Source organism: Lagopus leucura, unplaced genomic scaffold, assembly GCF_019238085.1.
Source record: "Lagopus leucura isolate 7727_CA_CO unplaced genomic scaffold, USGS_WTPT01 Super-Scaffold_100004, whole genome shotgun sequence".
NCBI lineage: Eukaryota > Metazoa > Chordata > Aves > Galliformes > Phasianidae > Lagopus > Lagopus leucura.
Window position 1 is genome coordinate 24,101,624 of NW_024962264.1, and position 13,890 is coordinate 24,115,513.

The window sequence follows — 13,890 nt, forward strand, 5'->3', positions numbered from 1 at the left end:
AAAATATATTTTATTTCTGTATTAAAATGAATTTTAAGTACTTGACCGCACTTTTAAATTCTATCTCTGCTAGGATTAACATGTCATCCTAGTCGACCATTTACTATGGCATCTTGCTCTCGTGACTCTACTGTGAGACTTTGGTCACTGACACCGCTTATAAATCCTCTACCAATAAATATCTTAGCAGATAGATGTTGGGATGAGGTTATTGGTAATATAGGTAAGTAAATTGTTTTGAATGTTATACACGTTACTGTACTTAAAATTATGTATGCATATATAATTTATGAATCTTTATGTGTATTAGATCGTGCTGTAGAATCTGGTGCTCCTCCTTTGCTGTGTGGTAAAGTTTCCAGAGATATTAAGCAAGAAGTGGAAAAGATGGTAGGAAATCCTCGAGAAGAAAAACTAAGGTGGTTTTCAGAATGTTTTTCTGTAAGTATTCTATAAACTTAAGGATCATTGCGACACCTTAAGGATGTTAGACAACATACTGTTGGCAGTTTGTGCTGCTTTCTCCTCTAAAGTCAACCTCCAAAACAAAAACTTTTTTCTTCTAGTGTTCTTTTCTCTCTTTCTTGAAGGGAACTCAAAAAACAAGCAGAAATCAAATCTTTCTCTTAATAATTCTGCGTGCGAGAATGTGTGACTGAATTTGTGAAGACCAAGCTTTCTTAGAGGGAAATAGATGGAACAGCTTAATTTTTCATAAGAATATGAATTAGACTTCTCTGTTGAAGCAAATGAAAATACATTTTATATCAAACTACACTGAATTTTAATCTGCCAAAGCAGCTGTAGATGCGAGCCACTTTTGCTTGGGTGTCCATCTGTTGACTTTGTTGCAGAGTAGAATTTCCTATAAATCACTGTAGCTTTTTGGTGCAGTTGAGTTAAAATTACCAACTGTTGAATCTCTGTGAGCACTTAACCTGCATGGGAGCTGAAATCGAGGTAGAAAAAGGCCAAAAATGTCTTAGGATTACAGTTTGTATGAGACACTGATGTTCTTTAAATGAATATGCTGATCTACAAAGACCAACTTCATGCAAAATATGTGTATGCTTTGATTTCTGGCTAAATTTTAGGATATGATGCTGAAACACTCTTCCGCAGTTGCAAATCCTGGTATTTCCTGACTGTTCCTTTAAAATGTTCTTATACAATTCCTTGTTTGATGAAAATGCTATATTTTGATGTCTTATGTTAATTCTAGAATACTAGAATTTTATACTACAGAATACTAAAGTTTTCAGAGAATAGCTTTTTCTCATCAGCTGTTCAGTGGTTTTTAAGTCCAGCACCTGCTTAAACTACTGTGAGTAGATTCTTCTGGTTTTTACCAGCTCAAAAATAACAAGGCTTCTAAACATGTCATTTTTTTTATTCTTATAAAAGTTCTTTCAGGTCAAAGGCTTAATGATTTTTTTTTTTTCTGTAAGCATTTCTAATTACTTATTCCCTTCAAGTATTAATTCAATATAAAGCCATCATCGTCCTTTTACAGAGACAAATATTGCAATACTGGACCAGTGCAAATGCTTAAAATTTTAGGAAAAAAAAGTCAAAAAATATCACTGTAACCTGTAAGAACTTGTGTACTGATGCACCAGTCGTGTCTCTTCCTTAATGCAGACAACTGGATTTTGCGTTGAACTTGGGCTTGTTTTTTGTTTACCTGGCTCATGCATTTCTTCCCCAAAAGATAGTAAACAACTTCTTGGATATCCGTTGCAGCCCAGCAGATACTGTTTTATGCCTGCGCTAATTACAACATAGCTAGTATCCATTAGGAAAGAAAAGAGGAAGATGATGGGCCTTCAGCTGTGACTACACATAAGCAAATACTTAAATTCATGAATCTTATGGTATCTTCTGTCTTCAGAAATGAAGGGGTTTTATTATCTTGAATGTTGTTTTCATAGTGAACTTCTTAATTTTAAAACAGTCTGGAATTTTATTCCTTGGAATTGATTGGCAAGCATTTTTCAAGGTCTCAGCAAGTTTCGTTTCTCTTGAATATTATTGTAATACAACTTTCTTTTTCATCCATAACAATTTTAGCCTCCAGGAGGCAGCAAAAATTTGTGGACTTTAGTTGCTATAATAAAAGGACAGGATGATAGTCTGCTTCCACAAAATTACTGCAAAGGAATTATGCATGTCAAACATCTTGTTAGATTTAGAATGGTAAGTGAAACATAAATGTTATGTGAAAATTGTTAATAATCTGTTTATTATTTCACTCTTAAAATAGCGTGTGATGTTTTATAAAGGGATCACAACTTCATGTGTGAAAATTATTGTGCAACGTTAGTTCTCTATGCAATACTGATCTGTTAGAACAGGGGCTTCTAGGTGAGTCTGTAGTGATTTGATAAATACTATATTAAAATTCTAAGTTATATCTTATACTCAGTAAAGTTATGTTGTAATATAGACCCAAAGTTTATATGTGTCCATATGAGGGACAGGGATATTTATGTGTGAAAAATAGGGAAGAGGCAGCAGAAATAGGCTGTCTGGAAGGAGTGGAAAAGCAAGAACCTGTCGTTAATGGAAATGCATAGCTTTAGACTGATTCAGATACGAATGCAAAATTCCAGTACCAGGAATTATTTATATATGAATATGCAATCAAATGTACAATTTGTACAGAATATGAAGATATGTGGTTGTTTCAGGGACTTGTCAGGGAAACTAAACAATCCCATGTTCTAACAACTGAGTTGGAAATAGAGGAAAGTGATTTAGTTGTGTGAATGAGGTCATGCTTAACTGCCACCTTAAAGGACTAAATACCCACTGAGTATTATGTGCTGTTTGCTATTGCATGCTGTCTTTTTTGTGTAAGTCAGAAGACTCTTATTAAGGAGTAGCCTTATGTATCTTAAGGCTGTGGTGATAGAAATTTTTTATTGCAGATGTTAACTGTGATTATAGCAATTACATTGTAACAAAGTAAGATAGCGGAGGAATTTGCTCTTACCTCTTAAACCAGAATAGAAATTGCAGTTGTTAGAAATATCAGTTATTTACTGGCCATACGGGTGTGACAGAACATTAAACCCACTGTCTTTATTCTTTCTTTATTTGGAAATCAGTAGAAGAATAATAACTATGACTTCTAGGAACGTTTTAGATTCAAAATAGAGAGATGCTTGTAATGGACGTTTAGGTGAGGTGATATTACGTATGAGAGAATGGTTGAGAATGAACCAAAATATGTAAAAGATTGAAGGACATAACAAGGAAAGTCTATGCTATTCTGAGAAGAGTTTTTCTTAAACTATCGCTTTTGTATTCCATTGTAATGTTTGACTATAATGCATTCTTAACAAAACTTGTTTTCTTCATTGCAAACTAACTGAATTATTTCTTTTTTTCCTTCATTTCTGTAATCAGTCTGAAGCGCATGAACTGACAGCAGTAAAAATGTCCAAGTTTGGAGGCGGTATTGGTGCACCAAGTAAGAAGGAAACGCTTAAGGAAGCTGCAGAAATACATTTAAGATTAGGACAAGTTCAGCGGTATTGTGAACTGATGGTAGAGCTCGGAGAGGTAAAATATCAGAAAATTACTGAAAAGAATTAAATACAGAAGATTATGAAAACCATCTGGTATAGCAACAAAAGGCAAAATAAATCTTGAAAAGCGATCTTGCTCCAGTTAAATTGTTTTTAACATACAAAGACCAATCTGTAGCTCATTACACTTTTAACATTTTGACAAACTTATTGTAATGGAAGAAATATAAAAAATAATTAAAGATACAGCACTTTCCCGACGTACAATCATCAGGAAAAACATATTGCTGCTTTCTTCTAGTGGGATAAAGCTCTCTCAGTTGCACCTGGTGTATCGATGCAATATTGGAGGAAGTTAATGCAAAGGTAAAGTGATGAAAATGAAGTGCTGTGTTGTAGCTTCTGTATTTAAAGTAACACAAACAACAAGTACTAAGATGAAATACTTGTATTAGTATTAATTGCTTCTTTTACAGCACTCTAGCAATGTTACATTTCTTTCAGTAAGCTTTGGCCTGAAACTGTCAGAAACTTCAACACAAATGTGACTGTGGATATAGAGTTAAAAAGTTAAGCATAAACTACAAGTTCAACTCAAATCTTTGTCTGGTAGAATGCAGTATCCTTAAAGCTTGCATCTTCTGAGATTTGTAAATGCAGATGGGTTTTGGTGAACTTTCTGTAACTTCATCTAACACCTATACCATGAAGTGTAGTGGTCAATTTTATACCTAGATCTTTCTTGTTTATTTATTCATTTCTTTAATTAGGAGAGCTGATCAGTTAATTCAGGAAGAAAGTGATGATGCCATCCCATACTGTATAGCTACTGGAGACGTGAAGAAACTAGTTGCTTTCTTCAGTTCAAGAGGACAGCTGAAAGAGGCTCTACTTGTTGCACAGGTATTACTACATATACCAGTGTATGTAATAGCATTTAGCTATTCATTTCTGACTCTGAAGACGACGAGCATATTTAAAAGACTAGCTCTGTTCACATTATAAAATTGCTAACTAACGAAACCCTGCTTTTTACTTTCGTGCTCTATTGGCCGCTTTTTTACTAAGGTCATAAAAAATGCATCTCACTGATTTTAAGCCTGATTCTTCTAAATTGCAAAGGGGCAGCTATAATAAAAACTGATGATTAGTGCGAGGTTAAAGTAAAAAATATATATATATAACCTGACTCTTATCAATCTGTTATTTTAAATTTCTTAGTTTTTCATATTTTTCCATCAAAGCCGTAGTTATACTTCTTCCTCCAGAATCTTAGGGTGAAATTTTTCAGCTGTAGTAGTAATTAACATAGGAAATCAGCACTTGTATTCAGGTAACCTTTTAAATTAATACAATAAAACAGTATAATCACCTTGTAAATGCAAGTTAAAGGGTATGCAAAACATGCAAGACTGGTAATTCATTTCCATTTATCCTTGTTCCTTTATTTTCTGAGTAATTTTTGCCTGCTTAATTCAGCTTCTTGAACTGTCAGGTTTTAAAGAAACAAAAAAGGCTTTGCTTATGCTGCTTTGGCTTTTCTGGATTTGCTGGTATGCCTACTAAATTATGTCCTTGGATTTCATCTTCCAGTCACAGCCATTTGTTCCTAGCGGCCAAGCTAGCAGCCCTCACTATCCATTTGAAGGTGATTCAAAACCTGAAAAAATTGTCTACAAACTCATAGAAGAGATCTCTTGCTTCTGTAGACTTCCTTGTGTAGCTGAATAAAACCAGGCTAAAACTTTACTATGAATAGGCTTGTTGATTTAAACACTTTTGCTATAGTTGGACTTTAGAAGAATTTTTAGAGAGCTCAGATTTATTCTTATTGAAAATCACGTGATTGGTTATAATTCACATTTTCATGAATCTGTCTCTTTATGCTCTTGCAGGCAGCTTGTGAAGGAAATACACCGTTCTCCACAATGAGTGGATCTTCCAATTCTGATTTAAACAATACAAATGATTATAATGCGTAAGTTGTTGTAGTTTATAATTAAAATCATCAAGTGGAATAAATCTTAGTAGTTTAATTTGGAACCAGCAATGCAAAATTTGACAACAAAATACTACATCTTCTAGTGTTTATTTCATGGAGCCAATTGTCCTCCAACGGATGCTGTACTGTGTAATCTCCCCTGTATTGCCCCTTTCTGGCTATTTTTTTTATTATACATATACTGCTATTGCAAGGAACATTCTTTTACACTTAAATATGTCCTTAAACGTTTAGCTTTATTTCATTAGAGTTTTTGGAAAATGTAGAGTAAGTTTTATTATGAAGTAGTATCTGGGAGACCACATATTTTATACATCTTCCCCTGAAAGCTTTGTTGTTTTTCCTCAGAAGCCACTTTTCCTTCCTTGTTCAGAACAATGCTCAAAAGTCTCTGTGACATTATCAAGCTGTATGTTTGCTAACAAAAGGAGCTTGGAGACTGTGTGGTTACTTCATGTACCTTCATAGGTTTTGAGCAATTGGAGAGAAACTTAACGCAGTGTTCACAAGTACAGGAGTAATGTCCATGTACTGTATTTTTCTTAGTCTGAGGCATTGCTGTACTGGTGTTGATTTTGTGAAACCAATCCACTTGAATGTGCATTAGCTAGCATAGATGGATTCAGTTCAAACCAGTAGCTTTTTTGACTAGAGTGTCATTATTTGTAATTTAGATGTAGAAATTTCAGGATACATAAGCAAACTTGTATTTAAATTTAAAGCTAAACAACTCTAACCTTAACGTTATTTTGCTGAATTCATATGTTGTTAACTGCAGGCTTCTTCAGAAGGTCAGTGAGGAACTGGCAGAGTGGTATTTCCAAGATGGCCATGCAGTGCTTGCCGCGTGTTGCCATCTGGCTGTTGAAAACATAGAGGTAACTTCTCATTTCTCCTTTCCATTTTTTCTTTTTAACTCTTTATTTGCAGAAAGCCAACATTGACTTTTTATATCACCACGTATTAATGATCTGGTTTGTATTTTGTTTTTCCAAATGTGCGTGCTGCATTCTAAATGCTACTAGTTAAACTTGTTTTTGCCTTTGTGTTTCTTTATACGCAGGCTTGATTTTTACAATATTGAAGGTAGTGGCAAAATCCTGATCTGGATTTCTCTCATAAACACAAAGGTTTCTTCTAAAGTAGTGCTTCCTGTTTATTTCCATGGAAACAACAACAGATACAGAGAGCACAATAACACTGTTTGATAGAACAAATTGTCAGCTACAGAACACTATTTGTTGTTACCATTAGTTATGCATTTTCTCCAGTGATGAACAAGAGCCAGCATGCCGTGCTTGTAACAGTCTGAACTAGTGGAGGTGACCTGTTGTTGCTACTGCTGATAAGCCCCCCACAGCTCTTCGCTGTGCTAATATCTGCTGTTTGGTTTCCATAAACATGCAGCAAGCGTCAAAGAAAGTCAGTAGGTGCTTTTTTTTTTTTTTTTCCACATAGAGGAATTAAACTGCAATCTTTGCTTCACGTGCAATTCCATGTCAAATGCCATTTTGTCAGATTACCTCTGCTGCCATCTGATACACAACAAAAATGTTTTATGGGATATTGGCGTGAATGTTAAACTTACACTGCTGTATCACTGACATCTGCCTCTGACATCATGGGACAATGTAATAAAATAAATGACATTGCTTTCAAAGCAGCCCTCGTAATATATTGTTTAATTGAATTTGAGTAAAGGCAGTATATATGATCTTTGAGATCCCTTCCAACCCTGGCCATTCTGTGATTCTGTAATACACTGTACCTAGATGTCTTGCATATATACATATTCACAGCATTATTGTTTACTGTTTTTGTGACCCAAAATACCTATTCAGAATTGGAACTTCATTGTACTATGAAGAATGTGATCTCCACCAAATTTGATATAAACAAAGTCAATAGGAAAAAAAAAAAAACCTTGGCCAAAAAAATGGCAACTTGTAAGATTTTCGTTTTCTTATAATTTTTTAAATTACCTCTTTTCCTTGCTCTTTGGTCTTTTTTGCTTCTGATCAAACATGTTCTAACTTTGCTGTTCCTTCAAATGAGTAAAATCCTACTTTCTCTGAAGACCAAGTTGTCAGTTAATGTCTGTATTTCAAATTATACACTTGAAGTTTTGTATAGTCTTGCTGTTTAACGTTCTACTATTCCTATCAGCAACTCCAGTTACCCAGAGGATATGTACAGGAGAGACATTACTGTTTTTTTTTTTGTTTTTTGTGGGTTTTTTTTTTTTTTTTTGGAGATCCATTTCAGCAAGAAGGGTGGTGAAATATTTATTCCAAATACTACTGTCCTTACCTAGAACTTAGCTATCATGATAGTGATTCCTTTATGTATGAAGTTTAATCTCTTTGTTCAAATGAAGGAAGTATCTGCAAAAGGAAATCTATTAGATTATTTGAAAACTGATTAAAACATGGTATGTAATTACTACGCATTCAAGAGGCCTAAATTTTATGTGGAAAGTTTATTTAATGCATTTTTTAAAATTCCTTTTTGTAAAAAAGCAGTCTTGTAAATGAATGTCATGTACTGAACATGGTGAATCTTCAAAAATGATTGTGTCCTTTAATTATACAATTTTTTCATTGAGCAAGCTTGCAATGGCAAACCTAATTCGTGGAAATGAGCTGGAGTTGGCAATCAGTGTGGGTACTGTCTTAGGAGAAAGAGCAGCACAAGCAACACATTATGCCCTAGAATTACTAGCAAGAAAATGTATGACAGTAACAACATGGTAAGTATTTTTTACTCCAAAGAAGATTTGTTTATTCCCCTCCCCTGAAAAAATAATGGTCTGTCTCATACTGAGGCTTACATACACCAGGCCACTGTGAGTAGATAAATTTCTGCTTGAATCGAAATTGCGCCTATGAAGTGCAGAGAACGCAAACATTCTACTTTAACCTCACAATAGATCGTGTGGACTTCAAGTGAGAGAAGAGTCATTGTCATTTACAATATAAATAACACTGAAAAAGCTAGATATCTATTTGGGCACTAATTAGCATAATAAGTCCTAGTCTGTACTGAGTAAAAGTGATTGCTTTGGATAGAGTGAGGCTAGTATTGAATGACAAAGTCAAAAGACACTGAAATTTAAGCAGGATCTGCAAAGTGATTCTAAGTTCTTGTTTGACAACTTAAAATCACAAGAGATTGAGGAACTACTTTATACTGATACTGGATATCCAGGGCAGCTGACAAGATTTGAAAATGAGATTAATGTTTAAGCTGGAGGAGTCGGTTATTTGTTACATACAGGGAAATTTCATTTCTCTGCTAGATTTTTTTTTTCTTCTTACTTGTAGTGGCTTTACTTGGAAAGATATGTTTTTGGTCTGTTTGTTCTTTACCAATAAAATGTTGCTAAGATATATCTGGCAGCTGTACAGTTATTGCAGAATTTACATTCAATAGACCACGTATTTAAACAGATGTGATTGGGCCTCAGTTTTGTTTCTAAACTTAAAATTTGCTCAGGCAAATAAAAAGATAGAAATTCTTGAGTCTCTTCATATTTTGTAGTACAGATACTGACAGCATAGAGTAGTATCCTTTGGTTTTCTGTATGCATGTGATCATGCATGGGTAAGATGGAGCTTGAGAGCCTCTGAGCTTATTTGAAAGGCTCACTTCTTTGCACCAGTTCTTGTTTTTAAGAATATCCACCAGCTGGAAACATTTTGTTTCAGAGAAACATTGTACAGACCTCAAGGAATATCAAAAGGTTGATAACTAATGAAATCAATTTCTGATTGAATGTTTTTTCTAGAAATGCTTGAAAATATGAAATCCAAACAAAAAAAGTCAAAACTAAATATGAATGCCCCCTCCCAATCTGCGGCCACAGGAAAAACATGCAGCTGTTCAGAGTAAATGAGAGTTTATGAACACCATTTTAATTTTATTTTATTTGTTTAGCATCTAAGTACAGTTAAAATGAACTTTCTTCAGAAGGCAAGTAATACGTTACTTGAAATACTGAGGCCATTTTGAGTGTTTCTTTGAATTTTTTAATGAACATTTGATTTTAGTTTTCAGCTGAGCAGTTTCTAGTCAATTTTAAAAATACAATAATTATTGCTTATCAAAGTGATTATTTTTTCCAGTCACCCTGCCAAAAGCAGGTTTGCCACCCACTAGGTCTAACTGCCCAGGGCCCCATTGAACCCAGTCTTGAATGCCACCAGGGATGGGGCATCCACAGCTTCTCCCAGCAACCTTTCCAGTACCTCACTGCCCTCTGAGATCTTGGAAATTTGTGAAATATGCTATATTCTCAAAGTCTTTTTGTATCTTGGAAAAATGGCTATTTCATAGTAATTGTATAACACATCTTCCAAAGATCTTTTGGCATTAGGTTTTTTAGGTTGTCAAAAGGCACTGGAAAGATTTCTTCTGTTATTCAAGTAGGCTTACCTGATTCTGGGATATGCTGTTGTTATTTAGTTATTTCCTATTCAAAATTTCTTCTGTATTCAAAGTGGGAATATAAAACAAAAATTTGTTCAAGATTTGTTCATTATTGTTTCAATGTCTTCCTTTTAGCTTTCCATCACTTGGATACAGGTATATTGCTTGTTTCTAGAAAGAGAGAAGTGTGTAATTTTGTTTATTGTTTATTGCATTGTTTATTGCACCAAAAATAGACAATAGACTCATGTAGTTGCTTTGTTGCTTCTGTCTCATCTGAAAGTAGCTGTATTGTTTGTTTTCTTCTGTAAAGTAGTCAGTGGAAAACTCTTTCACATTCTGTCTACAAACAATTAAGAGTAACTGTATGTTGTCTTGCTTATCCAGGGACTTAGCAGCTGATCTTCTTATGATGATTCCTGATAATAAGCTGCAGTTGATAAAACTTTGTGCTTTTTATCCTGGATGCACAGCTGAAAGAAATGACCTACATGAAAAGGTACGTTGAAAAAGAATTCATCTGAATGCTAGCAGAGCTTGTGTGTTGATTTCTTTCTTAATTTCAGAATATTTAAGACCACGGCCTAATAAAAATTGTAAGATTTTTGTCACTAACAGTCTTTTGTATACTTAATCTTGCTTTCTATTTTGTGCACTGTTTCCATGGCACAAGTTACTTCCACAAGTAGCTTATGATCATCAGAATTACTTGTCTGTAGGGTTCATAGCCGCCTCCTTACTTGTGTAGCCTAACCAGATCTTGGTAGGGCACCTTTATCTACTACCCCGGGTTTGTTTTACTTCTTAGATCTGTAACTTCCTTAAATCCTCCCTCCCCTCTTTTCGGAAGTGATAGAGTCTGCTCCACTAACTTCCTTAATGTTCAACATCTATTAAGCAGTAGTAGCAAGTTCGCAATCATTAACAACGCAAACAAATGTTAATTGTGTTCAATTCAAGTTAGAGAACTACCTCTTCTGTTCTCTGGTCTAAATGGCTTTCTTTATGCCTGGTGTATGGAGGCATCTTTCAAACATCTTTTCAGAGAGAAATTGATCTTAATGTTATGTATTCTTGTGCATCTTAGATAATTCTTTAAATATTATAATAATTCTTCAGCAAAATCATTGTTTTCTAGTGTAATCTTCCTGATGTAGAAGAGTGTATGCGATTGGCAGAAACAACTGAGGCACTCGGTGATATATTTGAAACTATAAAGTACTATCTGCTAAGCAATGAACCAGAAAAAGCTCTCCCTATTGGCATTCAGTATGTGAAAGGTACTTGAATAAAGAAACTTTTTAAAGCATAATTAATTTGTATAGCTTGTCTCTTCAATTATTTTTTCTATTTTTGAACAGAACAACTCCGTGACTCACATTGGACTTTAGATTCAATATGTCCATACCTTGACCTTCTAAGTTACATTCGCACTGAACAATTAATGCTGACTAACTGTACAGAGTGAGTATGTTTTCCATATTTAAGAAAGTGGAAGTTTCACTTAAAGAAACTTAGAGATTAAAAACATCTATCGGTTCAAACTGTTAAGTATCACTTTTGTTTGACAAGAACAGTGGTACAAACAGATTGCTGTCAATGGGTTAATTCTCAGCCTGGAGAAATGAATGTGGAATTCTCCTGAATTTTCAAGGTTTAGCAAAAAGAATAAGAGATTTGCCTGCTACTTTTGCAGGCATTTACAGTGGGTGTGTCAATATTGGTCTTATTTGGAGAAGCTCACTTTGATTAGTTTTCTGTTTCAGTTTTTTGAAGAAGAGCAGTGATATCACACACAATGTGTTTTTATGTCAAAGTGTTAAGGAAATTCAAGCAGTCTTAAAATTAACTCTAAAATAGTTAGACTGCTGTGTTTCACCATTCATTAAAAGATGGTTTAAATTAGGCCTGGATGGCTGCAAAGATGTATATGAAGAACTGAAATGAGCAGAAAGCTTAACTCGTGTCTGTGGGGAAAATTGACAGTACTGAAGATCGTTCAAATATGGTGCAATTTTATTTAAAGTTTTGTTGTATTGAAAGGTCTGAGTACCACTGTTTTTTGTAATGTTATGTGACTGGAATTATTAATGCATATGTGCTAAAATGTAAGGGTTTGGTTTAGTGAGAAATACTGGTAATAGGTGGATGGTTGGACTGGGTGATCTTAGACGTGTTTTCCAACCTTGGTGATTCCACAATTCTGTAATTTTTATGTCAGTATAAAGCAGGTGAAATGTAGTAAATTACATCACACAGAAACTAAACATAATTAGCAGACGTATTCCTCACAGAGCATGGACTGATGAGATAGGCTTTAAAATTATGTATTTCAATGTGAGTTTGGTTTTTTTTTTTAAATGCTTGAAATCATTGAATCAATTGTTCATAATTAATACTTGTTCATTTATAGATTTCGGAATGAGTTGCTAATTTTGTGTGGTTATATCGGTGCTTTACTTGCTATCAGAAGACAGTACAATAGCATTGTACCTGCACTTTATGAATATACAAGGTAATATTATGCTTTTAGTAACACTTCAAAATCTCAGTTCCTTTTATGGTATATGCTGTAGGCAGATCATGTTTCTGGGTAGATCAACTTCTGAATTAATGATTTCAGTAAAACACTTTGTTGTGTAAGGAAAAACTGTTTTTTTTAGATGAGCATTCAGCATTACTACCGTGCATGATTGTATGCTGCGTAGACCTCTTGTGAAGACTTGCTCAGTAGCATCAAGGGCAAGATGTGACTTCAGAGCTTGTATCTGTGCACTTGCTTCCTTTCCCATCATGAAACCTTCTGGTACTCAGTGAGCTAATATTCCCTATCTGCAAGCTTTTTGCTTGGTCTAGCACGCTTGACTCCACTTGGTCCTGCCCAACCCAGTCACGACTTGACCTGACTTAGCCTTGCCTGCTTGTCTTGTCCTCATCAAGTTGATCTGGGTTGACTTAACTTGGTGCATTTGATCTGATGTGACTTGGCTTAACCTCACTGACGTGGCCCCACCTACCTGACCCTACCTGACGTGGCCCATTTGACTTCACCCACTTGACACCACTTGGCTTGCTTACCTGGTGAGATCCCACTTGGCCTGAACCACTTAACCCAGCCTAACTTGTCTTCACTTGACTCTCTTGGACTTGACTGAATTAAATCAATCCACTTGACTTGAATTCAGATCAATAATCTCTGTTAATCTGCTGCTAAATAAAATGTTTATATGCAGTACTTCAGTACTCCTTCAAAAATGTAACCACTATTATTTAGTCTTCCTCTGTGCTGTCCATCTGACTAATTGCCATTTCTAGCAATAACATCTCCCTCACAGTTTAGCGCACTCAAATCTTTTTGATTTTATTCCTGTTGGGTAACAAAGCCATGTCCGAGATGTCACTGATTTCACAGTGCAGCTTGTTTTGCCTTTGCTAGATATGATATTGCTTCACATCAGCTGTATATACTTAGTTGCAGTCAGCTTGTCATTATTAGGAAATAAAAGTCTTAAAATATTGAAGGGCCTCTTAAAAGGGGGGGGGAGGGGAGGAGGAAATTAAGGTAATTAAAGGTAAGCTTAAATAAATGTATAAATATATAAATTGAGATACCTAAAGACAAGTTTAAAAGAAAAGGTATATCTTATATCTAGTAATTTAATATTTCTGTGGCTTCATACTGGTGACCATCATGAAGGATGAAATGATGAAGTTGTATCAAAAATAGTTGAATATTATTTCTTTCAAGAAAATATGCATTGTTAATTTGGGCTTTATTTTCATTCCTTTTCAGTCAGCTTTTAAAAAGACGGAAAGTATCTGTACCGTTGAAAATTGAGCAGCTCTCTGAGGAATTAGATGCGTGGAGAGCCTTCGCTCAATCAACCAAGTATGTGGAAAATAAAAAATTAGTATGATGATTCTACT

General features: G+C 34.7%; 1 protein-coding gene across 1 annotated transcript in view; it reads left to right on the forward strand.

Moving 5' to 3' along the window:
* WDR17 (WD repeat domain 17) overlaps positions 1 to 13,890 on the forward strand; it is a 37,550-nt gene that overhangs the window by 21,553 nt on the left and 2,107 nt on the right. The window contains exons 14-28 of the mRNA XM_042870591.1: positions 74 to 223; positions 311 to 441; positions 2,071 to 2,196; positions 3,412 to 3,567; positions 3,835 to 3,899; positions 4,304 to 4,436; positions 5,429 to 5,511; positions 6,314 to 6,413; positions 8,145 to 8,284; positions 10,099 to 10,119; positions 10,351 to 10,462; positions 11,102 to 11,243; positions 11,325 to 11,427; positions 12,377 to 12,478; positions 13,757 to 13,852. Coding sequence (XP_042726525.1) covers positions 74 to 223; positions 311 to 441; positions 2,071 to 2,196; positions 3,412 to 3,567; positions 3,835 to 3,899; positions 4,304 to 4,436; positions 5,429 to 5,511; positions 6,314 to 6,413; positions 8,145 to 8,284; positions 10,099 to 10,119; positions 10,351 to 10,462; positions 11,102 to 11,243; positions 11,325 to 11,427; positions 12,377 to 12,478; positions 13,757 to 13,852 — 1,660 coding nt within the window. The remainder of the gene's footprint in view (positions 1 to 73; positions 224 to 310; positions 442 to 2,070; positions 2,197 to 3,411; positions 3,568 to 3,834; positions 3,900 to 4,303; positions 4,437 to 5,428; positions 5,512 to 6,313; positions 6,414 to 8,144; positions 8,285 to 10,098; positions 10,120 to 10,350; positions 10,463 to 11,101; positions 11,244 to 11,324; positions 11,428 to 12,376; positions 12,479 to 13,756; positions 13,853 to 13,890) is intronic.